Source organism: Sorghum bicolor, unplaced genomic scaffold, assembly GCF_000003195.3.
Source record: "Sorghum bicolor cultivar BTx623 unplaced genomic scaffold, Sorghum_bicolor_NCBIv3 super_28, whole genome shotgun sequence".
NCBI lineage: Eukaryota > Viridiplantae > Streptophyta > Magnoliopsida > Poales > Poaceae > Sorghum > Sorghum bicolor.
Genome location: NW_018396404.1, coordinates 285,854 through 313,092, shown reverse-complemented (window position 1 = coordinate 313,092; position 27,239 = coordinate 285,854). Strand labels below are relative to the sequence as shown.

The 27,239-nt window shown below is 48.1% G+C and overlaps 1 protein-coding gene across 1 annotated transcript; it reads left to right on the top strand.

Annotated features, from left to right (window-relative positions):
* The first annotated feature begins 10,212 nt into the window (after nt 1-10,212).
* On the top strand, nt 10,213-11,265 carry LOC110431499 (cuticle collagen 40-like). The gene is made up of 3 exons (XM_021450604.1): nt 10,213-10,247; nt 10,358-10,799; nt 11,260-11,265. Exons 1-3 carry the CDS (start codon nt 10,213-10,215, stop codon nt 11,263-11,265), a joined length of 483 nt encoding a protein of 160 aa, XP_021306279.1.
* The last annotated feature ends 15,974 nt before the right edge of the window (nt 11,266-27,239 follow it).

Below are 27,239 nucleotides of genomic sequence, written 5' to 3'. Positions count from 1 at the left end.
GAAGCACCCGATGATAATCGTAGGTGAAGAGGCTCAAGTGGAAGGTCGGTTCGATCTGTTTGGAGATAGTGCTAATCTTGATGCAAGATAGGTGTACGATTTGCATGGAACATACCATATGCTAAGAAATCCATTTGGACGCACCCAATAGAACTCCTAGCTGACATGTGTCATATAGAATCTCGCTTAGCTCTGTTTGGAGACAGAGGTAGTTTTGGTGCAAGATAGGTACACAGTTTGCGCCTAATGCATCATAGGCTAAGAAACCATTTTGGATGCACCCGATGATACTCCTGGGTAAAGGGGCTCATGTGGAAGCTCAGTTTGCTTTGTTTGGAGATAGTGCTAATCTTGATCCAAGATTGGTGCACGAATTGCATGGAACGTACCATATGCTTGCAAATATAATTGGAAGCACCCAATAGAACTCCTAGATGACGTGTGTCATATAGAATCTCACTTCGGTCTCTTTGGAGATAGTTTTAGTTTCGGTGCAAGATAGGTACACGGTTTGTGCCAAATGCACCATAGGCTAAGAGACTATTTTGAACGCATGCAAGGGTACTCCTTGGCGAAGAGGCTCATGTGGAACCTTGGTTCTGTCTGTTTGAAGATAGTTCCAATCTTGATGCAAGATAGGTGCACAATTTGCATGAAACATACCATATGCTCAGAAATCAATTTGGACACACCCGATGGAACTGTAGATGCACCCGATGGAACTACTAGATGAAGTTTATCATATGGAATCTCGCTTCCGTCCAGTTGGAGATAGTATTAGTTTCGGTGCAAGATAGTTGCTTGGTTTGTGCCCAGTGCACCATAGGCTCAGAAATCGTTGTGGAAGTTCCCGGTGGTACTCCTAGGTGAAGAGGCTCAAGTGAAAGCCCGGTTCGGTCTGTTTGGAGATAGTGCTAATCTTGATGAAAGATAGGTGTACGGTTTGCATAGAACGTACCATATTCTCATAAATCAATTTGGACGCACTCGATAGAACTCCTAGATCATGTGTGTCATTTGGAATCTCGCTTCAATCTGTTTGGAGACATTGTCAGTTTAGGTGGAAGATTGGTGCATCGTTTGCGCATAATGCACCATAGGCTCAGAAACCATTATGGAAGCACCCGATGATAATCGTAGGTGAAGAGGCTCAAGTGGAAGGTCGGTTCGATCTGTTTGGAGATAGTGCTAATCTTGATACAAGATAGGTGTACGATTTGCATGGAACATACCATATGCTAAGAAATCCATTTGGACGCACCCAATAGAACTCCTAGCTGACATGTGTCATATAGAATCTCGCTTAGCTCTGTTTGGAGATAGAGGTAGTTTTGGTGCAAGATAGGTACACAGTTTGCGCCTAATGCATCATAGGCTAAGAAACCATTTTGGATGCACCCGATGATACTCCTGGGTAAAGGGGCTCAAGTGGAAGCTCAGTTTGCTTTGTTTGGAGATAGTGCTAATCTTGATCCAAGATAGGTGCACGAATTGCATGGAACGTACCATATGCTTGCAAATATATTTGGAAGCACCCAATAGAACTCCTAGATGACGTGTGTCATATAGAATCTCACTTCGGTCTCTTTGGAGATAGTGTTAGTTTCGGTGCAAGATAGGTACACGGTTTGTGCCTAATGCACCATAGGCTAGAAACTATTTTGGACGCGTGATGGTACTCCTTGGTGAAGAGGCTCATGTGAATCTTGGTTCTGTCTGTTTGGAGATAGTTCTAATCTTGATGCAAGATAGGTGCACGGTTTGCATGGAACATACCATATGCTCAGAAATCAATTTGGACTCACCCGATGGAACTGTAGATGCACCCGATGGAACTACTAGATGAAGTGTATCATATGGAATCTCGCTTCGGTCCAGCTGGAGATAGTATTAGTTTCGGTGCAAGATAGTTGCATGGTTTGTGCCCAGTGCACCATAGGCTCAAAAATCGTTGTGAAAGTTCCCGATGGTACTCCTAGGTGAAGAGGCTCAAGTGAAAGCTCGGTCCAGTCTATTTGGGGATAGTGCTAATCTTGATGAAAGATAGATGTACGGTTTGCATGGAACGTACCATATTCTCAGAAATCAATTTGGATGCACCCGATAGAACTCCTAGATCATGTGTGTCATAAGGAATCTAGCTTCAATCTGTTTGGAGACAGTGTTAGTTTAGGTGCAAGATTGGTGCATGGTTTGCGCATACTGCACCATAGGCTCAGAAACCATTATGGAAGCACCCGATGATAATCCTAGGTGAAGAGGCTCAAGTGGAAGGTTTGATGAGGACATCAACACCAGCGATACATCCTCTCCGACACAACCTATAGCTGGTCCTCTTACTCGTGCTCGTGTTCGTCAACTTAATAATCAAGTGAGTTCCTTGATAAGCTCGTGTCCATCTTTTTAGACAATGGAAACGCGTGCACTCTTGTTTTGATTAGGAACCAAGGAGAAGACCGAAAGGGAGAAGGACTCACGCTCGCTGGATTCGGACAGCAGCAAAGCACCAAATTGTGACCGTTACCACGGTGGCATACAGATTCAGATTCAGGCGCTTCAGGCCTTGTTGGAAAGCTTATCAAGTCTACTTTCATATGAATCAAGTCCCACGTCAATACCTGTTCGGCAGCAGCGGCAATGATCCGATTACTGTCGATAGGTCTTGCTGTCCAGGGTGCTGCGTCACCTCATTTTGGGCTGATGGCCCATGTATCAAGTTGGGTCCATTAGGGACGCGTCCTAGGGTTGGAGGACGACCCCAACACCTCTTTGGTCGTCAATCCATCTACTTATATCCCTCTAGAGTCGCCATGGTTGTTGGGTTTTGTTTAGATCAAGTTTAACCTTCGCTACTTGCTTGTAGGCGCGCGTGCAGGATCAGCCGCCCGTCTCCTTGTCTTCGGAACCCCATTGTTAATTCAGATTCAGTTTGAAACCTTCAATTCATCTTGCAAATTCAGTGCTTGTTTCCTCGTTCTTGCTAGTTCTTCGATTGCTTGCAGGACGGGAGCCCTAGGGGCTGGATGTCGTGCTCCACAAGATCGTGACGGCTATTGGACGTGGTGTATCGGTTGCTAAGGCGCGGTCTTGAGGGCTGTAGTCGGGCCGTGAACGTCATCTCCATCCACCAATCGAGTTATCCCCGTCTCTCATCAAAAGATCGGGCAAAATCCCTAGCGGGTTCGCATCAAGGTTGGTTCGATCTATTTGGAGATAGTGCTAATCTTGATGCAAGATAGGTGCACGGTTTGCATGGAACATACCATATGCTAAGAAATCCATTTAGACGCACCCCAATAGAACTCCTAGATGACATGTGTCATATAGAATCTCGCTTTGGTCTGTTTGGAGATAGAGTTAGTTTTGGTGCAAGATAGGTACACAGTTTACGCCTAATGCATCATAGGCTAAGAAACCATTTTGGATGCACCCGATGATACTCCTGGGTAAAGGGGCTCAAGTGGAAGCTCAGTTTGCTTTGTTTGGAGATAGTGCTAATCTTGATGCAAGATAGGTGCATTTATTGCATGGAACGTACCATATGCTTCAAAATATATTTGGAAGCACCCAATAGAACTCCTAGATGACGTGTGTCATATAGAATCTCACTTCGGTCTCTTTGGAGATAGTGTTAGTTTCGGTGCAAGATAGGTACACGGTTTGTGCCTAATGCACCATAGGCTAAGAAACTATTTTGGACGCACGCGATGGTACTCCTTGGTGAAGAGGCTCATGTGGAATCTTGGTTCTGTCTATTTGGAGATAGTTCTAATCTTGATGCAAGATAGGTGCACGGTTTGCATGGAACATTCCATATGTTGAGAAATCAATTTGGACACACCCGATGGAACTGTAGATGCACCCAATAGAACAACTAGATGAAGTGTATCATATAGAATCTCGCTTCAGTCTAGTTGGAGATTGTATAAGTTTCGGTGCAAGATAGGTGCATGGTTTGTGTCCAGTGCACCATAGGCTCAGAAACTGTTGTGGAAGTTCCCGATGGTACTCCTAGGTGAAGAGGCTCAAGTGAAAGCTCGGTTCGGTCTGTTTGGAGATAGTGCTAATCTTGATGAAAGATAGGTGTATGGTTTGCATGGAACGTACCATATTCTCAGAAATCAATTTGGACGCACCCGATAGAACTCCTAGATCATGTGTGTCATATGGAATCTTGATTCAATATGTTTGGAGACAGTGTTAGTTTAGGTGCAAGATTGGTGCTTGGTTTGCGCATAATGCACCATAGGCTCAGAAACGATTATGGAAGCACCCGATGATAATCCAGGTGAAGAGGCTCAAGTGGAATGTCAGTTCGATCTGTTTGGAGATAGTGCTAATCTTGATGCAAGATAGGTGCACGGTTTGCATGGAACATACCATATGCTAAGAAATCCATTTGGACGCACCCCAATAGAACTCCTAGATGACATGTGTCATATACAATCTCGCTTTGGTTTGTTTCGAGACAGAGGTAGTTTTGGTGCAAGATAGGTACACAGTTCGCGCCTAATGCATCAAAGGCTAAGAAACCATTTTGGATGCACTCGATGATACTCCTGGGTAAAGGGGCTCAAGTGGACGCTTAGTTTGCTTTGTTTGGAGATAGTGCTAATCTTGATGCAAATAGGTGCACGAATTGCATCAAACGTACCATATGCTTAGAAATATATTTGGAAGCACCCAATAGAACTCCTAGATGATGTGTGTCATATAGAATCTCACTTCGGTCTCTTTGGAGATAGTTTTAGTTTCGATGCAAGATAGGTACACGGTTTGTGCCAAATGCACCATAGGCTAAGAGACTATTTTGAACGCATGCGAGGGTACTCCTTGGCGAAGAGGCTCATGTGGAACCTTGGTTCTGTCTGTTTGAAGATAGTTCCAATCTTGATGCAAGATAGGTGCACAATTTGCATGAAACATACCATATGCTCAGAAATCAATTTGGACACACCCGATGGAACTGTAGATGCACCCGATGGAACTACTAGATGAAGTGTATCATATGGAATCTCGCTTCGGTCCAGTCGGAGATAGTATTAGTTTCGGTGCAAGATAGTTGCTTGGTTTGTGCCCAGTGCACTATTGGCTCAGAAACCGTTGTGGAAGTTCCCGATGGTACTCCTAGGTGAAGAGGCTCAAGTGAAAGCTCGGTTCGGTCTGTTTGGAGATAGTGCTAATCTTGATGAAAGATAGGTGTACGGTTTGCATGGAACGTACCGTATTCTCAGAAATCAATTTGGACGCACCCGATAGAACTCCTAGATCATGTGTGTCATATGGAATCTTGATTCAATATGTTTGGAGACAGTGTTAGTTTAGGTGCAAGATTGGTGCTTGGTTTGCGCATAATGCACCATAGGCTCAGAAACGATTATGGAAGCACCCGATGATAATCCAGGTGAAGAGGCTCAAGTGGAATGTCAGTTCGATCTGTTTGGAGATAGTGCTAATCTTGATGCAAGATAGGTGTACGATTTGCATGGAACATACCATATGCTAAGAAATCCATTTGGACGCACCCCAATAGAACTCCTAGCTGACATGTGTCATATAGAATCTCGCTTAGCTCTGTTTGGAGACAGAGGTAGTTTTGGTGCAAGATAGGTACACAGTTTGCGCCTAATGCATCATAGGCTAAGAAACCATTTTGGATGCACCCGATGATACTCCTGGGTAAAGGGGCTCAAGTGGAAGCTCAGTTTGCTTTGTTTGGAGATAGTGCTAATCTTGATGCAAGATAGGTGCATGAATTGCATGGAACGTACCATATGCTTCAAAATATATTTGGAAGCACCCAATAGAACTCCTAGATGACGTGTGTCATATAGAATCTCACTTCGGTCTCTTTGGAGATAGTGTTAGTTTCGGTGCAAGATAGGTACACGGTTTGTGCCTAATGCACCATAGGCTAAGAAACTATTTTGCATGGAACTCCTTGGTGAAGAGGCTCATGTGGAATCTTGGTTCTGTCTGTTTGGAGATAGTTCTAATCTTGATGCAAGATAGGTGCACGGTTTGCATGGAACATACCATATGTTGAGAAATCAATTTGGACACACCCGATGGAACTGTAGATGCACCCAATAGAACAACTAGATGAAGTGTATCATATAGAATCTCGCTTCAGCCTAGTTGGAGATTGTATAAGTTTCGGTGCAAGATAGGTGCATGGTTTGTGTCCAGTGCACCATAGGCTCAGAAACCGTTGTGGAAGTTCCCGATGGTACTCCTAGGTGAAGAGGCTCAAGTGAAAGCTCGGTTCGGTCTGTTTGGAGATAGTGCTAATCTTGATGAAAGATAGGTGTATGGTTTGCATGGAACATACCATATTCTCAGAAATCAATTTGGACGCACTCGATAGTACTCCTAGATCATGTGTGTCAAATGGAATCTCGATTCAATTTCTTTGGAGACAGTGTTAGTTTAGGTGCAAGATTGGTGCATGGTTTGCGCATAAAGCACCATAGTCTCGGAAACCATTATGGAAGCACCCGATAATACTCCTAGGTTAACAGGCTCAAGTGGAAGGTCGGTTCGATCTGTTTGGAGATAGTGCTAATTTTGATGCAAGATAGGTGCAATGTTTGCATGGAACTTACCATATGCTAAGAAATCCATTTGGACGCACCCCAATAGAACTCCTAGATGACATGTATCATATAGAATCTGGCTTTGGTTTGTTTGGAGATAGAGTTAGTTTTTGTGCAAGATAGGTACACAGTTTGCGCCTAATGCATCATAGGCTAAGAAACCATTTTGGATGCACCCGATGATACTCCTGGGTAAAGGGGCTCAAGTGGAAGCTCAGTTTGCTTTGTTTGGAGATAGTGCTAATCTTGATGCGAGATAGGTGCACGAATTGCATCGAACGTACCATATGCTCCGAAATATATTTGGAAGCACCCAATAGAACTCCAAGATGACCTGGGTCATATAGAATCTCACTTCGGTCACTTTGGAGATAGTGTTAGTTTTGGAGAAAGATAGGTACACGGTTTGTGCCTAATGCACCATAGGCTAAGAAACTATTTTGGACGCACGCGATGGTACTCTGTCGACGAAAGCTGTTCGGCAGTCTACCTTGGGGTATACCCACGGTAGTAGTTTATCGATAGACGGTGCGCAAACTATGAACTCGATGGTGATGCAAGACACAGACAAGCTTTTTATCGAGGTTCGGCCGCCGAGTTGGCGTAATACCTACGTCCTGCGTCTGATTGTATTGATTTGTGTTGAGAGAATATGATGTCCTAGGGCGGTCCCTTGCCTCTCCTTATATAGTCCGGAGGGTAGGGTTACAGATCTGGAAACTAATCCTAGTCGGTTACAATTGCCATAGATAGTTCGATATCAATTCCAATTCTAACCGACTAGAATACTGCTTGATCTCCACGTCTTGTTTCCTTGCGCGAAACTCCGAGCTGTCGGATCAAACCTTGAGCTTGTCTCGTAATGGGCCAAGCCTCCTGGCCCAAGTCTGGCCGTAAGGGTATAGGGGTTTATACCCCCACAGCTAGTCCCCGAGCACCATGTATTGTGGAGTAACACGCCGTCTTGAGCTTCTTCGACCAGTGAAGCTTGTCGTCTTCAATCAACATGAAAATCGCCCAAGCAATTGCAACGGTATTTTGACCAAATCTAAAGATATTTGATCAAAATCATCATCGAAGAAGTCAATTGTTCGAAGAATGCATGGTGCTCTTGAGAAAAAATATTTCTGAAAAGTACAATCCTCAAAAAAGCAAGCAAGTTCACCGCAAGGTGAAGTGTGCCCACTTAGTCCCCGAGCCTGGTAGTAGGTGACGTAGGCACGTGGTGCCAGGGTCAAAAGAAAATTCCCCAAAGTAGTTTTGAAACTGAGATGCATCGCCAGATGCATCGTACCGATGTAGTCCCCGAGCTTGCTGGAAGGCGAAGTATGAGCCTTGTAGCAAGGTCTAAAAAATTAAAATTATCCAGTCCCCAAGCATCTCATGCTTATTTTACCATCGAATAGACTTATCAATTTGACGAGCTGATCAACCAGTCCCCGGGTGTACAATGCTCGGAGATCGATACGGCCCGCTGATTCCCGAACTAATGGACTAGGCGACCAGTCCCCGAGCATCAAGCGCTTGGTGGTCGGTACAGTCCCAACAAATTTGACGACCAGTCCCTGAGCATCAAGTGCTCGATGGTCGTTGCATTCCTTGAAGTTTCGAGTGATAGACTGGGCGACCAGTCCCCGAGCATCAAGTGCTCGGTGGTCGGTGCAGTCCTTGAATTTCCGATTTTATAGACTGGGCGACCAGTCCCCGAGCATCAAGTGCTCGGTGGTCGGTGTAGTCCTTGAGGTTCCGAGTTGATAGACTGGGCGACCAGTCCCTGAGCATCAAGTGCACGGTGGTCGGTGTAGTCCTTGAGGTTCCGAGTTGATAGACTGGGCGACCAGTCCCCGAGCATCAAGTGCTCTGTGGTCGGTGCAGTCCTCGGATTGTTGACTCTCTACCATTTTTTGTATGCTTGTTTGGAAAAATTTTACCACATAAATGTTGACGTAACGAGACCTCCTGACGGGATGTCACATGGCTGCATGAAAAGTTGCGCCTGGCAACTGTGCAGCCGCCTTTTTGCGTTTTGAGAAAAGAAAACCATCAATTTGTATGAAAACTCCGCCGCATTAATTGCCGATAATCATTGAAAACCGAAGCGACGCGTCCGCCGTATGGCCCGCCCACTTCCCAAGAATGCGGGAAGTGAGAGGGGTGAAGTTGTGGTTTATAAGATCTCGACGGTTACCCCTGCACTGCTTACCCTGCCATTGCCTTCAACTCTTCCGCTCTTGCCTCCTTCAATCACCTACACCTTCCTAGCTCAAAGTCACTCCCACACCTCCAATGGCGAAGAGCGACTCTAAGAAGAGGGCCAAGCTGATGGCCAAGGAGTGGAAGAAGTCCCGCAGCACCGCAAAGTCTCTCGGTGACCTCGTCGATATGGGGCTACTGCACAGCCCGGAGCTCGGCGGCTGGAGAGCGCCGGAGGGGGAGAGCTTCCCCGACCCCCGTGCCGGTGAGATCGTAGTGTTCGAGGACTTCGTTAAGAGGGGTTTTGGGGTTCCTGTTCATCCTTTTCTTCAGGGTCTTCTTTTGTATTATGAGATCGGGATTTGCAATCTGCATCCAAACTCAATCCTTCTTATTTCCACTTTTATCCATTTGTGCGAGGCCTATGTTGGCATAGAACCGCACTTCGATCTCTTTCGCTATCTTTTTTGTTTAAGAAAGAAGGGAGCGGTTGGAGGCTCCAAGGTTACAGGTGGAGTATACCTCAACCTTCACGACGGGATGAAGAACCGTTATCTCCACTGTCCATGGAACACTTCCCTAACCGAATGGTACAGGAAGTGGTTCTATATCAGGGAAGAAACCGGGCAGCTCCACGTTCTGCGACATGGGGTACATCCCCGAGAAGAGGGTAAGCTGGACCGATCGCCCAGAGTTCGACGGTCAAGTGGCGGACCTGATGAAGCTGATCGACTGGTCGCGCTTGGATGGGCTAGGCGTGGTCGGCAACTTTATTTGTCGCCGGGTGATGCCCTGCCAGAAGAGGGTGCACTCGGCGTACGAGTATGCCGGAAGCGTGGACCCGACCAGGATGCGTCCTGAGGTCTTGGAGAAGTCAGAGGTGCAGCAACTGTTGAACGAGCTGTTCAACTTTGCGATGGAGGCTTCGTCCGTGGTAGTGATCGGGTGCAAGCCTTCAAGTTAGGGCGACCGGCACCTAAGGTATCCTACTGATTATTTCACTTTAGCACCCATTATTGTCTGCTGCTGACTTATCTTTGTTACTTTTGCAGATCGGAGATGTTGACCGGTGCACGGTGTAAGTGTCACTGGCACCTGGAATGGAGAATCCTGCGGGAGAAGATCCGCCGGAGGAAGACGCTGCTCGGTGTACTCGTTACACCAGCAGTGAGGAGGAGCAGGTCCGGCCTGTCCCGACCACCGAGGAGAGAGTGGCGGGGAAAAGGCCAATGGCGGCGGATCCTTCGCCTACACCAACGCTGCCAGCAGAGAGCAGCCAGGCGCCAAAGCGTCGTCGGCTCGTCCGGATCACCGACGACGACGACGAGGAGGAGGCCGCGCCGTCGCTGGTCCGAAGGCTTCGTAGCCATCCGGATAGTGCACCGGCCACTACTGATCGGGTGGCCAGCGACCCTCCGGCGCCATGCGTTACGGAAACGGGGGCGCAGGTGCCGACTGGTAGGCTTAGGAGGAGGTTCACTGCGGCCCATCGCCGATCAGACCTGTAAGTGTTCGACTTACGTACTTTGGCGATTTTTTTTTGCTGAAAATGCTGCTTTGTTCTTTAGCGCGGCGTCGGACGTCAACCCTGACCATGCCGCCGGCCAGGGGGTGGCCGAGCCTGCTTGTGCTGCTAAGGACGCGGCGCCGCAGACCACAGACCAGCCTGCGGTGACGGCTGCTGCTACAGGCGCCGAGGGAGAGTCTACCCCGGCGAGTGCCGCGGCGAGCACTCCGCCGAGGGATGGGGAGGCAGCAAGGACCGCTCCCCCGAGTAGCGTCGCGGAAGGGGAAGACAGAGCCCCGACCCCTCCCCCTGCCGAAGAGAGGGGGGTCCCAACGCCACCTTGGGCAGGGGCCTCTTCGTCCGCGGGCTCCCCGGGCCTGGTCCAGGGGCCGGTGATGCCTGCGACCACGAATGGTGGCGGTGCAGCAAACGAGGAAACCCAGGCGGCCTGCGACGACGAGGTGGAGGAAATTGAAGGTCGCCCCCGTGATGGTCGCCAGCACGTATACGTGTGGCGCCAACGTGGGGACCACTTCATCGGGCACGAGGAGCTCGCGGAGACGGAGGAGGCCGACAGGGTGGAGCGTGCGGCCAAGCGTCTCGTGGATGAAGTCAAGGTAAGTGATCCTTTGCGCCGCTTGGCACTTTTTGTGTTATCTTGATGGGTCGACACATGTTCTTCTTTGCAGGGCGCAATGAAAACGGCGAAGTACCGAAAGAGGTGCTTCGACCAAATAGAAGGTATTGTGGCCGAGAACAAGGCCCTGTCCGCAGAGGTGGACCGGCTGCGGTCGGAGGTTGGAGAGAAGGTGGCCGAGATGAACGCTCAGGAAGAGCACCGTCTCGAGCTTACTCGACGCTTAGCCGACCAGTATCGGTAGCGAGAAGGTCAGTCTCGTACTTCTAGGCGGCTGTGTGTAACCGCATTGGTTGACTTTGCTGACCTGGGGATTATTCATGTAGGTTTAGAGGAGGAGGTCGCGCGCCTTCGGCAAGAGAAAGAGCAGCTCAACCAAGAGCTTGCCGGGGCGCTGGAGGCCGGGCGCCGAGCAGGGGAGGAGCTGGGCCGGAGGGACCGGGAGTTGTCTGGTATTACGCGCCGCCCCCATTATTTGCCGCTTATCGCTCTTTTTGATACGCTGAGACTAACATCTTCCTTGATTTCAGTGCTCAAGGTGAACGCCAAGAAGCACTTGGACGAGCTGGTCAAGGATCGGGACTCCTGGAAGGTGAACTGTTGCAGGATTTGGAAGGGAGTGGCCCCGGTCCTCGACTTGATCAGTCCCGAGCTCCCGGAGAGTCAGCCCCGCGCGCCGAGATTGACGCTAGTTGAAAAGGCGCAACGGGTGTGGGACTGGCTCCAGCAATTCGTGAAGGACGCCGGGGAGTTTGCTGGCGTGCATATTCTTAGCATGGTGCGCGCCCACTACCCCCTGGTCGACTTGACCATGCTGGAGAAGGGGTATCCCAAGGAGGTCGGCCCGCAAGAGGCAGTTGAGCTTCGGGGTGGTCTGCTGGACTTGTCGTCGACGGTGATCGGCGACATCAATCTATGCGGAACGGCCACTCCCCCCGACCAGCCGGGTTCGGACAGGTCGGCCAGGGAGCTGTCGGGCGTGTCTATTAAGGGAGATGGGCGGTCGACGCCTGCGGTCTCGACCAGCCAGGCGCTGGTGGCCCCGACCCCTTCGTCCGGGCAGCAAGGCCAAGCGGGTGATCAGCCCGAGCAGTAGGCCAGTAGGGTAGTCTATAGGAGTAGACTAGTGACCGCCCGTCAGGGTATTTATTGTAAACTTTGTATGTAAAGTTTGTAATAAAGTTTGCTTTTGTCATGATTGTTATTTTGAGCGCTGTGAAGTTATCTGAGTGACGTGTCACTGTTCTTGATTCATAGTCGTTAATAGTTTCCGTCACAGAGGACATTGTTGCTCTTCGGCGAAAGCTCTGCGTGTAAACAAAGTATAGCCAAAAAGAAAAAAAACTTTTATTATTGCCAACTATAAGAGACTTACAAGCAAAAGTTACTAGAACTTATAGATAAAATCGGCGCAGTTTGTCTATGTGCCAAGAGTTAGGCACGCGTGTTCCGTCTGGATATGCCAATCTGTAGGATGTGGGTCGTGTGACTTCGGCGACCACAAAGGGTCCTTCCCAGGGGGTGGATAGCTTGTGCATTCCTTCCTGGCTTGTTTTCCACCTGAGCACCAGATCGCCGACCACGAAGGAACGATCCTTAACGTTCCTGTTGTGGTATCGTCTGATTGCCGCAAGATATTTTGCTGTTCGAAGGCACGAATGTAGACGCTTTTCTTCCATGCAGTTGATTTCGAGTTCCCTGGTGTTGTCGGCCGTTGACTGGTCGAAGTTTTCAATCCTTGGAGATCCGAAGGTTATGTCAGATGGCAGCACTGCCTCGGTGCCGTAAACCATGAAGTAGGGTGACACCCCGGTGTTCCGACTAGCCTGTGTTCGGAGGCCCCAGACCACGGCTGGCAGCTCCTTCATCCATCGACCAGGTGCTCTATCATTCTCGGTGTACAACCTTTTCTTTAGGGCGTCGATGATCATTCTGTTTGCACGTTCAACTTGCCCATTTGCCCGTGGGTGAGCTACTGACACGTATTTTATGACTATGCCTCTGTCTTCGCAGAAGTCCCAAAATGTGGTGCCAGTGAACTGAGTACCCAGGTCAGTGATTATACTGTTTGGGATCCCGAATCTGTGTATGGTTTGATTGAGGAACTCCACGGCCTTCTCGGAGGTTGCTTTGACCAGTGGCATGTATTCAATCCACTTTGAAAATTTGTCGATTAATTCAAAGACGAACTTGAAGTTGCCAGGGGCCGGTTTAAATGGCCCGATCATGTCGAGTCCCCAGCAGGCGAAAGGCCAGGATGACGGGATAGTTTGAATCTTGTGAGCAGGTACGTGGGTCCTTTTAGCGAAGAACTGACATCCCTCACAATGTCGGACCAGCTTTTCTACGTCGTTGACCGCGGTTGGCCAATAAAAACCTGCTCGGAAAACTTTCCCGACCAGCGTTCTGGATGCAGCATGATTGCCGCAGGATCCAGAATGTATGTCCTCTAGGAGCTTGATGCCATCATCTTGGGATATGCATTTGAGCAGCACTTCAGAACTTGCATTTTTTCGCATAAGTTTGCCGTCCACCAGTATGTAATTCTTTGATCGTCGAGTGAGGCGCTCGTTCTCTGTTTTGTCCTGAAAACCTGACTCGTCCGATATATATCTGATGAACGGGGTGCGCCAATCACGGCCGCTGGTTGCCGGGGTGGCATCGTCTATGAGCATTGTCTCCGTAGATTGCTTTTCGACCAGGCCGGAGCCCACACTTGGCTCATGGATGTCTTGGACGAAAACACCCCGTGGGATCTGGGCCCGAGATGATCCTAACTTTGACAGCGCATCTGCTGCTTGGTTCTTATCCCGGACCACGTGGATGTATTCTATGCCGTAGAAGTTGGTTTCCCACTTACGAATTTATTTGCAGTAGAGATCCATCTTTTCGTGGGTCGCGTCCCATTCTTTGTTGAGCTGGTTGATAACCAACGCGGAGTCGCCATAGACATAGAGGTGTTTGACTCCCAACTCAACGGCTAGTCGGATGCCATGCAGGCATGCTTCGTATTCGGCGACATTGTTTGACGCCGGGAAAAGGATCCTAAGGACGTAACCTAGTTTGTCCTTGTTGGGTGACACGAAAAGAATCCCCGCGCCGGCGCCGTTGATGTTCAAGGACCCGTCGAAGAACATCGACCAGTGATCGGAGACATCGGGAACGGGAGGCTCGTTGAGATCCGTCCACTCTGCAATGAAATCGACCAGGGCCTGAGACTTGACTGTGGTGCGGCTCTGGAATTCCAGGGAGAATGGGCATAATTCCATTGCCCATTTTACGATTCTGCCATTAGCGTCTTTATTGCGCAGAATATCCCCAAGAGGGAAACTGGTGGTTGCCAAGACTCGATGGCCATTGAAGTAGTGCTTTAGCTTTCTCCACGTTATCAGGATGGTGTATATGAGCTTCTGTATTTGTGGATATCTGGCCTTGGACTCGTTTAGGACTTCGCTTATGAAGTAAACGGGTCTTTGGACCTTGTAGACATGTCCCGGCTCGTCTCGCTCGACCACTATTGCTGTTGAAACAACCTTGTCAGTTGCAGCAATGTAAAGGAGTAGGTCTTCATTGGGCTGAGGCGCTGTAAGAACAGGTGGTGAAGTGAGGAAAGTCTTAAGCTGAGTGAACGCAGCGTCGGCTTCCTCTGTCCAAGAAAATTTTTCCGACGCCTTCAAGAGTTTGAAGAAAGGGAGGCCTTTTTCTCCTAGTCTTGAGATGAAGCGGCTGAGTGCGGCCATACATCCGGTGAGCTTCTGAATATCCTTGACATTTTTAGGTGGTCGCATGTCGAGTACTGCTTTGACTTTTGAAGGATTCGGGCGTATGCCGTCGCGGCTAACGACGTTGCCGAGTAGTATACCGGAAGGAACGCCAAAGATGCACTTTTTGGGGTTAAGCTTCCACTTGTACCTGTTTAGCGCCTTAAAGGTTCGGTCTAAGTTGTCAATTAGGGTGCTGGCATCCCTTGTTTTGACGACGACGTCGTCTACATAGGCTTCGACGAGGTCATCACGAATCTCGTCGTGGAGGCATTGCTGGATGGCCCTTTGATAGGTGGCTCCGGCGTTTTTGAGTCCGAATGACATGGTCGTGTAGCAGTATGCGCCGAAAGGAGTAATGAAAGACGTTTTTATCTGATCGTCTTCCTTTAGCGAGATCTGGTGATAACCAGAGTAGCAGTCTAGAAAAGAGAGGAGTTCGCATCCGGCCGTTGAGTCGACCACCTCGTCGATGCGAGGGAGACCAAAAGGATCTTTAGGACAGTGTTCATTGAGATCAGTGTAATCAACGCACATTCTCCATTCATTATTCTTTTTGCGTACAAGGACCGGATTGGCGAGCCAATCGGGATGATACACTTCTTTTATGAATCCGGCTGCTAGAAGCCGTGTTATTTCTGTCCTAATAGCCTCCTTTTTGTCACGAGCGAACCGTCGCAGCTTTTGCTTGATTGGTCTTGCGGTCTTCGAGACATTTAAGGAGTGCTCGATCAGGTTTCGTGGGACGCCGGGCATGTCTGCGGGTTTTCATGCGAAAACGCTCACGTTGTCCCTTAGAAACCTGACGAGCGCGTCTTCCTATTTGGGGTCCAGATTGGCCCCGATGAGGGCCGTCTTCTCGGGGCTGCCGTCGACCAGCTGTACTTCTTTATATTCCTTGGATTTTGAATTCTTCCTGGCGGTCTCCTGCTCGGGTAGTCGGAGCTGGTCGGAAGGTAGCTGTGCGGCTTGGGTTGCTGTTTGTGCCATCCGGATTGAGAGGTCAATTGCTTCGGTGATCTTGAAGCTCTCTTCCTCGCAAGTATATGTAGTGTAGACATTGCCTCTGACGGTCAGGACACCCTTCTTAGTAGGCATTTTGAGGACCAGGTATGAGTAATGCGGGACTGCCATAAATTTTGTCAGCGATGGTCAGCCCAGTATAGCGTGGTAGGTCCCATCGAAGTCGGCGACCACGAAGTTGACGAACTCTGTCCGAAAGTGGTCGGGCGTGCCGAATTGGACAGGCAATGTTATCTGTCCGAGGGGCACTGAACTGTGACCTGGCAAGACTCCCCAGAATTGAGCATCGTAGGGTTTTAGCTGTGACGGAGATATCTTGAGAGCAGGCAGGCTGTTGCGGAAGAGGATGTCAATGGAGCTTCCTCTATCCACGAGCACGCGCTCGAATCTGATGCTGTTGATGCAAGAGTCCAGGATTAGGGGGAAACGACCTGGCTCTAGGATAGCGGCCCACTGGTCCTTCCTGCTGAAGGAGATCTCCCTAGGCGACCACGGGGGAAATTTCGGGTCTGCGATCAAGCCGTCCGTGTTGTCTATGTGGAGGCAGGCTCTTTTTAATAGCTTTCTTTCTCGCTTAGATTCGATGGAGACCTTGCCCCCGAAGATGGAGTGGACCACGTCGGTGGGACTGACATATTGGTGTCGTGGGTCCCTATCTTGGTCCTCGTCCTCGTCTTCGTGGTTGTGCCCGTCTCGTTTTCCATTTTTTATGGCGGAGTCGTCTTGGGCGGCCCGCCGCGTATAGATGTTTTTGAGGATGCGGCACTCTTCCATGGTATGATTGGACTTTGGGTGCAGTTGACACGGTCCCTTCAATGTTTTATTGTAGTCTTCTTGGTAGTCCCGCCGCCCGTTGGGACGCTTGACCGTATTCACTTCGTGGTCGTGGTCACGGGGGCGCTTTCCTCTGAAATCGTCGCGATTGTCGCGCCGCCTATCCCAGCCTTCTCTTTGATCACGGTTGTCGGGGCGGCGGCGGTTCCTGTTGTCGAAACGACCGCGACTGTCATCTCGTCGAGGAGGCTGGTCGGGACCTCTCGCATCGTCCCGGATTAGTTTTTCTGTGTCGTCGGCATCGGCGTAATTTTTAGCCGTGGCAAGGAGCTCGGCCATCGTTGTTGGCCTTTTGCGCAACAGCTTGTTCCTCAGTGCCTCATGGAAACGCAGGCCTTTGATGAAGGCAGAGATGGCCTCGTCGTGGGAAATCTTCGGGATCTTAAGGCGCATATCCGAGAATCGTCGGATGTAATCGCGCAGAGGTTCATTTTTCCTGTCCCTTATCCTTTCGAGGTCGTACTTGTTTCCAGGCTGCTCGCATGTGGCGATGAAGTTGTCGATGAAAGCCTGGCGTAGCTCTTCCCAAGAATCGAAGGAGTCCTCGGGCAGGCCAAGGAGCCACTGATGACCAGCCTGGTCGAGGACTACTGGGAAGTAGTTGGCCATGACGTGCTCGTCTCCTGCTGCTGATCGAACGACGATTTCGTAGAGAGTGATCCAGTTCTCTGGATTTTCCTTGCCGTCATATTTTCTGAGTTTCTCGAGCTTGAATTGCGGGGCCACACGACCTGGCGGAGGTGTGAGGAGAACTGTCTCAGGCCCGGGGGGCCGTGCGTTGCATCATACTCAATACGGCGCAGGTTTTCGTGGACTGCTCTCTCCGTGGCGCGCCTGTTGATGCGGTCCCGGGCGTCTTTGGGAGGGATGTTATACCGAAGATCCCTGTGCTGGTTTACTTCTTGACCACACCCGCGATTCTGCTCGCGGTGACCGCCAGCATCCCGACCGCCGTTGTCACGCCGTGAATCTTTTCGATGGTTGTCGGGGGAATGGCTGCGGTGGTGCCTGCTGGGCTGCGGTGAGGTCCGGCTACGGTGAGTCTGGTCGGAGGTGGCCTCCGTATAAGAGACGCCTTGGACTCTTTTGAGTAGAGTGGCTGTTTGCCCCATCGCGGCGATCAGGTGCGCTCGTACGCTGGTTCGGACGCCCTGGCACTCGGGAGTATCAGGGAGCCGATCTAAATTGGCCATGGCGACAGCCACATTGGCGCTCGGCGTTTTATAAACTTGCTGATCTCCGACCATGTCAAAAGCGTCGCTGAGATTATGCGGCGGGATTTGGCATTCCTCGTCCGCGCGTCGTCGGGCGCGATCGGCGTTACGCTGCTCGTGGAGCTGCCTCTGCTCGTCTGTTTCTCCGTCAACGACCGGCTCGTCGGCGCTGACGTTGAAAACGATGTCTCCTCGCCTGGGCGGGAAGACCGGGAAACGAGGGAAGCCCGGAGGATGTGATGGCAAATCCAAGTCATAGTCTTCGTCCTCGGAATTTATGACTTCAGTGGGGACGGAACCAGTGCTCGAAATTGTGCTGGAAGCCTGGTCATCCGGTAGCTCTTGGATCGTTACCATGTTGACGTAATGACGAGCTGGTCGACCGCTCCCCTTTGGCAACCAACCAGCATTGTTAAAGAGGGATCGGACGTGTCTCGAGTAGAGAGAGGCCGAGTTGTTCAGACCGCAAGGATAATCTTCCTCCGGGTTGGCCTTGATCCTGACGGATCGTCCTGAGGGAGTTGAGGTTATCGTCAGAGACGTCCCCAGCCGTTCGTGTGTAACGACACGAGTTGGCCGGTGGGAGTTGAAAGAATCCGCTAGAGCGGCTTGGTTAGGCTGGCGCGAGATCCCATCTATCAGTTGAGAAGCTTCGAGTAGCTTGGAATCAGCGCGATCAAGTGCTTGGAGAAGGTCCGAGCAGTCGATCTTCTTCCCCTTGTAGAGCGGGAGCGGTGGTCGGGCGCTCGATGCCGTCATCCGGGTGGTCGGAGCTGACGCCATCCCAGATTGGATCTGGGTTCCTTCCGAAACCGTGGTCGAGAGACCACCGCCGCGCGTCGTCCACGTGATCTGGCCGACGGTGAACGTGAGGCCTTCGGGCACAGCCGTGGAAGCTGGAATTGTGACCATCTTGTTCGTCGGAGAAGTTGTACGCACACCCCCTACCTGGCGCACCACTGTCGACAAAAGCTGGTCGGCAGTCTACCTTGGGGTATACCCACGGTAGTAGTTTATCGGTAGACGGTGCGCAAACTACGAACTCGATGGTGACGCAAGACACAGACAAGCTTTTTATCCAGGTTCGGCCGCCGAGTTGGCGTAATACCTACATCCTGCGTCTGATTGTATTGATTTGTGTTGAGAGAATATGATGTCCTAGGGGGGTCCCTTGCCTCTCCTTATATAGTCCGGAGGGCAGGGTTACAGATCTGGAAACTAATCCTAGTCGGTTACAATTGCCATAGATAGTTCGATATCAATTCCTATTCTAACCGACTAGAATACTGCTTGATCTCCACGTCTTGTTTCCTTGCGCGAAACTCCGAGCTGTCGGATCAAACCTTGAGCTTGTCTCGTAATGGGCCAAGCCTCCTGGCCCAAGTCTGGCCGTAAGGGTATAGGGGTTTATACCCCCACATACTCCTTGGTGAAGAGGGTCATGTGGAATCTTGGTTCTATCTGTTTGGAGATAGTTCTAATCTTGATGCAAGATAGGTGCAAGGTTTGCATGGAACATACCATATGCTCAGAAATCAATTTGACACACCCGATGGAACTGTAGATGCACCCAATGGAACTAGTAGATGAAGTGTATCGTATGGAATCTCGCTTCGGTCCAGTCGAGATAGTATTAGTTTCGGTGCAAGATAGTTGCATGGTTTGTGCCCAGTGCACCATAGGCTCAGAAATCGTTGTGGAAGTTCCCGATGGTACTCCTAGGTGAAGAGGCTCAAGTGAAAGCTCGCTTCGTTCTGTTTGGAGATAGTGTTAACCTTGATGAAAGATAGGTGTACGGTTTGCATGGAACGTACCATATTCTCAGAAATCAATTTGGACGCACCCGATAGAACTCTTAGATCATGTGTGTCATATGGAATCTCGCTTCAATCTGTTTGGAGACAGTGTTAGTTTAGGTGCAAGATTGGTGCATGGATTGCGCATAATGCACCATAGGCTCAGAAACCATTATGGAAGCACCCGATGATAATCCAAGTGAAGAGGCTCAAGTGGAAGGTCGGTTTGATTTGTTTGGAGATAGTGCTAATCTTGATGCAAGATAGGTGCACGGTTTGCATGGAACATACCATATGCTAAGAAATCCATTTGGACGCACCCCAATAGAACTCCTGGATGACATGTGTCATATAGAATCTCGCTTTGGTTTGTTTGGAGACAGAGGTAGTTTTGGTGCAAGAATGGTACACAGTTTGCGCCTAATGCATCATAGGCTAAAAAACTATTTTGGATGCAACCGATGATACTCCTGGGTAAAGGGGCTCAAGTCGAAGCTCAGTTTGCTTTGTTTGCAGATAGTGCTAATCTTGATGCAAGATTGGTGCACGAATTGCATCGAACGTACCATATGCTTAGAACGATATTTGGAAGCAACCAATAGAACTCCTAGATGACGTGTGTCATATAGAATCTCACTTCGGTCTCTTTCGAGATAGTGTTAGTTTCGGTGCAAGGTTACACGGTTTGTGCCTAATGCACCATAGGTTAAGAAACTATTTTGGACGCACGCGATGGTACTCCTTGGTGAAGAGGCTCATGTGGAATCTTGGTTTTGTTTGTTTGGAGATAGTTCTAATCTTGATGCAAGATAGGTGCACGGTTTGCATGGAACATACCATATGCTCAGAAATCAATTTGGACACACCCGATGGAACTGTAGATGCAGTCAATGGAACTACTAGATGAAGTGTATCATATGGAATCTCGCTTCGGTCCAGTCGGAGATAGTATTAGTTTCGGTGCAAGATAGTTGCATGGTTTGTGCCCAGTGCACTATAGGCTCAGAAACCGTTGTGGAAGTTCCCGATGGTACTCCTAGGTGAAGAGGCTCAAGTGAAAGCTCGGTTCGGTCTGTTTGGAGATAGTGCTAATCTTGATGAAAGATAGGTCTACGGTTTGCATGGAACGTACCATATCCTCAGAAATCAATTTGGACGCACCTGATAGAACTCCTAGATCATGTGTGTTATATGGAATCTCGCTTCAATCTGTTTGGAGACAGTGTTAGTTTAGGTGCAAGATTGATGCATAGTTTGCGCATAATGCACCATAGCCTCAAAAACCATTATGGAAGCACCCAATGATAATCCTAGGTGAAGAGGCTCAAGTGGAAGGTCGGTTGGATTTGTTTGGAGATAGTGCTAATCTTGATGCAAGATAGGTGCACGGTTTGCATGGAACATACCATATGCAAAGAAATCCATTTGGACGCACCCCAATAGAACTCCTAGATGACATGTGTCATATAGAATCTCGCTTTGGTCTGTTTGGAGACAGAGTTAGTTTTGGTGCAAGATAGGTACACAGTTTGCGCCTAATGCATCATAGGCTAAGAAACCATTTTGGATGCACCCGATGATACTCCTGGGTAAAGGGGCTCAAGTGGAAGCTTAGTTTGCTTTGTTTGGAGATAGTGCTAATCTTGATGCAAGATAGGTGCACGAATTGCAACAAACGTACCATATGCTTCGAAATATATTTGTAAGCACCCAATAGAACTCCTAGATGACGTGTGTCATATAGAATCTCACTTCGGTCTCTTTAGAGATAGTGTTAGTTTCGGTGCAAGATAGGTACACGGTTTGTGCCTAATGCACCATAGGCTAAGAAACTATTTTGGACGCACGCGATGGTACTCCTTGGTGAAGAGGCTCATGTGGAATCTTGGTTCTGTCTGCTTGGAGATAGTTCTAATCTTGATGCAAGATAGGTGCACAGTTTGCATGGAACATACCCAATGCTCAGAAATCAATTTGGACACACCCGATGGAACTGTAGATGCATCCGATGGAACTACTAGATGAAGTGTATCATATGGAATCTCGCTTCTGTCTAGTTGGAGATAGTATTAGTTTCGGTGCAAGATAGTTGCATGGTTTGTGCCCAGTGCACCATAGGCTCAGAAATCGTTGTGGAAGTTCCCGATGGTACTCCTAGGTGAACAGGCTCAAGTGAAAGCTCGGTTCGGTCTGTTTCGAGATAGTGCTAATCTTGATGCAAGATAGGTGCATGGTTTGCATGGAACATACCATATGCAAAGAAATCCATTTGGACGCACCGCAATAGAACTCCAAGATGACATGTGTCATATAGAATCTCGCTTTGGTCTGTTTGGAGACAGAGTTAGTTTTGGTGCAAGATAGGTACACAGTTTGCGCCTAATGCATCATAGGCTAAGAAACCATTTTGGATGCACCCGATGATACTCCTGGGTAAAGGGGCTCAAGTGGAAGCTCAGTTTGCTTTGTTTGGAGATAGTGCTAATCTTGATGCAAGATAGGTGCGTGAATTGCATCGAGCGTACCATATGCTTAGAAATATATTTGGAAACACCCAATAGAACTCTTGGATGACGTGTGTCATATAGAATCTCACTTCGGTCTCTTTGGAGATAGTGTTAGTTTCGGTGCAAGATAGGTACACGGTTTGTGCCTAATGCACCATAGGCTAAGAAACTATTTTGGACGCACGCGATGGTACTCCTTGGTGAAGAGGCTCATGTGGAATCTTGGTTCTGTCTATTTGGAGATAGTTCTAATCTTGATGCAAGATAGGTGCATGGTTTGCATTGAACATACCATATGCTCAGAAATCAATTTGGACACACCCGATGGAACTGTAGATGCACCCGATGGAACTACTAGATGAAGTGTATCATATGGAATCTTGCTTCTGTCCAGTTGGAGATAGTATTAGTTTCGGTGCAAGATAGTTGCATGGTTTGTGCCCAGTGCACCATAGGCTAAGAAATCGTTGTGGAAGTTCCCGATGGTACTCCTAGGTGAAGAGGCTCAAGTGAAAGCTCGGTTCGGTCTGTTTGGAGATAGTGCTAATCTTGATGAAAGATAGGTGTACGGTTAGCATGGATCGTACCATATTCTTAGAAATCAATTTGGACACACCCGATAGAACTCCTAGATCATGTGTGTCATATGGAATCTCGCTTCAATCTATTTGGAGACAGTGTTAGCTTAGGTGCAAGATTGGTGCATGCTTTGTGCATATTGCACCATAGGCTCGAAAACCATTATGGAAGCACCCGATAATACTCCAAGGTGAAGAGGCTCAAGTGGAAGGTCGGTTCGATCTGTTTGAAGATAGTGCTAATCTTGATGCAAGATAGGTGCACGGTTTGCATGTTACATACCATATGCAAAGAAATCCCTTTCGACGCACTCCAATAGAACTCCTAGATGACAAGTGTCATATAGAATCTCGCTTTGGTCTGTTTGGAGACAGAGTTAGTTTTGGTGCAAGATAGGTACACAGTTTGTGCCTAATGCATCATAGGCTAAGAAACCATTTTGGATGCACCCGATGATACTCCTGGGTATAGGGGCTTAAGTGGAACTCAGTTTGCTTTGTTTGGAGATAGTGCTAATCTTGATGCAAGATAGGTGCACGAATTGCATCGAACGTACCATATGCTTCGAAATATATTTGGAAGCACCCAATAGAACTCCTAGATGACGTGTGTCATATAGAATCTCACTTCGGTCTCTTTGGAGATAGTGTTAGTTTCGATGCAAGATAGGTACACGGTTTGTGCCTAATGCACCATAGGCTAAGAAATTATTTTGGACGCACACGATGGTACTCCTTGGTGAAGAGGCTCATGTGGAATCTTGGTTCTGTCTGTTTGGAGATAGTCCTAATCTTGATGCAAGATAAGTGCACGGTTTGCATGGAACATACCATATGCTCAGAATTTGGACACACCCGATGGAACTGTAGATGCACCCAATGGAACTACTAGATGAAGTGTATCATACGGAATCTCGCTTCGGTCTAGTTGGAGATAGTATTAGTTTCGGTGCAAGATAGTTGCATGGTTTGTGCCCAGTGCACCATAGGCTTAGAAATCGTTGTGGAAGTTCCCGATGGTACTCCTAGGTGAAGAGGCTCAGGTGGAAGGTCGATTCGATCTGTTTCGAGATAGTGCTAATCTTGATGCAAGATAGGTGCATGGTTTGCATGGAACATACCATATGCAAAGAAATCCATTTGGACGCACCCCAATAGAACTCCTAGATGACATGTGTCATTTAGAATCTCGCTTTGGTCTGTTTGGAGACAGAGTTAGTTTTGGTGCAAGATAGGTACACAGTTTGCGCCTAATGCATCATAGGCTAAGAAACCATTTTGGATGCACCCGATGATACTCCTGGGTAAAGGGGCTCAAGTGGAAGCTCAGTTTGCTTTGTTTGGAGATAGTGCTAATCTTGATGCAAGATAGGTGCGTGAATTGCATCGAGCGTACCATATGCTTAGAAATATATTTGGAAACACCCAATAGAACTCTTGGATGACGTGTGTCATATAGAATCTCACTTCGGTCTCTTTGGAGATAGTGTTAGTTTCGGTGCAAGATAGGTACACGGTTTGTGCCTAATGCACCATAGGCTAAGAAACTATTTTGGACGCACGCGATGGTACTCCTTGGTGAAGAGGCTCATGTGGAATCTTGGTTCTGTCTATTTGGAGATAGTTCTAATCTTGATGCAAGATAGGTGCACGGTTTGCATTGAACATACCATATGCTCAGAAATCAATTTGGACACACCCGATGGAACTGTAGATGCACCCGATGGAACTACTGGATGAAGTGTATCATATGGAATCTCGCTTCGGTCCAGTTGGAGATAGTATTAGTTTCGGTGCAAGATAGTTGCATGGTTTGTGCCCAGTGCACCATAGGCTCAGAAATCGTCGTGAAAGTTGCCGATGGTACTCCTAGGTGAAGAGGCTCAAGTGAAAGCTCGGTTCGGTCTATTTGAGGATAGTGCCAAACTTGATGAAAGATAGGTGTATGGTTTGCATGGAACATACAATATTCTCAGAAATCAATTTGGACGCACCCGATAGAACTCCTAGATCATGTGTGTCATATGGAATCTCGCTTCAATCTGTTTGGAGACAGTGTTAGTTTAGGTGCAAGATTGGTGCATGGTTTCCGCATAATGCACCATAGGCTTAGAAACCACTATGGAAGCACCCGATGATAATCCTAGGTAAAGGGGCTCAAGTGGAAGGTCGGTTCGATCTGTTTGGAGATAGTGCTTATCTTGATGCAAGATAGGCGCACGGTTTGCATGGAACATACCATATGCTAAGAAATCCATTTAGACGCAACCCAATAGAACTCCTAGATGACATGTGTCATATGGAATCTCGCTTTGGTCTGTTTGCAGACAGAGTTAGTTTTGGTGCAAGATAGGTACACAGTTTGTGCCTAATGCATCATAGGCTAAGAAACCATTTTGGATGCTCCCAATGATACTCCTAGGTAAAGGGTCTCAAGTGGAAGCTCAGTTTGCTTTATTTGGAGATAGTGCTAATCTTGATGCAAGATAGGTGCATGAATTGCATCGAACGTACCATATGCTTCGAAATATATTTGAAAGCACCCAAGAGAACTCCTAGATGACGTGTGTCATATAGAATCTCACTTCGGTCTCTTTGGAGATAGTGTTAGTTTCGGTGAAAGATAGGTACACGGTTTGTGCCTAATGCACCATAGGCTAAGAAACTATTTTGGACGCATGGGATGGTACTCCTTGGTGAAGAGGCTCATGTGGAATCTTGGTTCTGTCTGTTTGAAGATAGTTATAATCTCGATGCAAGATAGGTGCACGGTTTGCATGGAAAATACCATATGCTTCGAAATCAATTTGGACACACCTGATGGAACTATAGATGCACCCAATGGAACTACTACATGAAGTGTACCATATGGAATCTCGCTTCGGTCCAATTGGAGATAGTATTAGTTTCGGTGCAAGATAGTTGCATGGTTTGTGCCCAGTGCGCCATACTCAGAAATCATTATGGAAGTTCCCGATGGTACTCCTAGGTGAAGAGGCTCAAGTGGAAGGTCGGTTCGATCTATTTGGAGATAGTGCTAATCTTGATGCAAGATAGGTGCACGGTTTGCATGGAACATACCATATGCAAAGAAATCCATTTGGACGCACCCAATAGAACTCCTAGATGACATGTGTCATATAGAATCTCACTTTGGTCTGTTTGAAGACAGAGTTAGTTTTGGTGCAAGATAGGTACACAGTTTGCGCCTAATGCATCATAGGCTAAGAAACCATTTTGGATGCTCCCAATGATACTTCTGCGTAAAGGGTCTCAAGTGGAAGCTCAGTTTGCTTTGTTTGGAAGTAGTGCTAATCTTGATGCAAGATAGGTGCATGAATTGCATCGAACATACCATATGCTTCGAAATATATTTGGAAGCACCCAATAGAACTCCTAGATGACGTGTGTCATATAGAATCTCACTTCGGTCTCTTTGGAGATAGTTTTAGTTTCGGTGCAAGATAGGTACACGGTTCGTGCCTAATGCACCATAGGCTAAGAAACTATTTTGGATGCACGCGATGGTACTCCTTGGTGAAGAGGCTCATGTGGAATCTTGGTTCTGTCTATTTGGAGATAGTTCTAATCTTGATGCAAGATAGGTGCACGGTTTGCATTGAACAAACCATATGCTCAGAAATCAATTTGGACACACCCGATGGAACTGTAGATGCACCCGATGGAACTACTAGATGAAGTGTATCATATGGAATCTCGCTTCGGTCCAGTTGGAGATAGTATTAGTTTCGGTGCAAGATAGTTGCATGGTTTTTGCCCAGTGCACCATAGGCTCAGAAATCGTTGTGAAAGTTCCCGATGGTACTCCTAGGTGAAGAGGCTCAAGTGAAAGCTCGGTTCGGTCTGTTTGGAGATAGTGCTAATCTTGATGAAAGATAGGTGTACGGTTTGCATCAAACGTACCATATTCTCGGAAATCAATTTGAACGCACTCGATAGAACTCCTAGATCATGTGTGTCATATGGAATCTTGCTTCAATCTGTTTGGAGACAGTGTTAGCTTAGGTGCAAGATTGGTGCATGCTTTGCGCATAATGCACCATAGGCTCGAAAACCATTATGGAAGTTCCCGATGGTACTCCTAGGTGAAGAGGCTCAAGTGGAAGGTCGGTTCGATCTATTTGGAGATAGTGCTAATCTTGATGCAAGATAGGTGCACGGTTTGCATGTTACATACCATATGCAAAGAAATCCATTTGGACGCACCCCAATAGAACTCATAGATGACAAGTGTCATATAGAATCTCGCTTTGGTCTGTTTGGAGACAGAGTTAGTTTTGGCGCAAGATAGGTACACAGTTTGTGCCTAATGCATCATAGGCTAAGAAACCATTTTGGATGCACCCGATGATACTCCTGGGTAAAGGGGCTCAAGTGGAAGCTCAGTTTGCTTTGTTTGGAGATAGTGCTAACACTGATGCAAGATAGGTGCACGAATTGCATCGAACGTACCATATGCTTAGAAATATATTTGGAAGCACCCAATAGAACTTCTAGATGACGAGTGTCATATAGAATCTCACTTCAGCCTCTTTGGAGATAGTGTTATTTTCTGTGCAAGATAGGTACACG

Bases quoted from the DNA above. Each gene is read 5' to 3' on its own strand.
- LOC110431499 (XM_021450604.1), top strand. From the start codon at position 10,213: ATGCGTTACGGAAACGGGGGCGCAGGTGCCGACTG. The intron at 10,248-10,357 runs GTAGGCTTAGGA...TTTGTTCTTTAG, and splicing joins GGGGGCGCAGGTGCCGACTG to CGCGGCGTCGGACGTCAACC.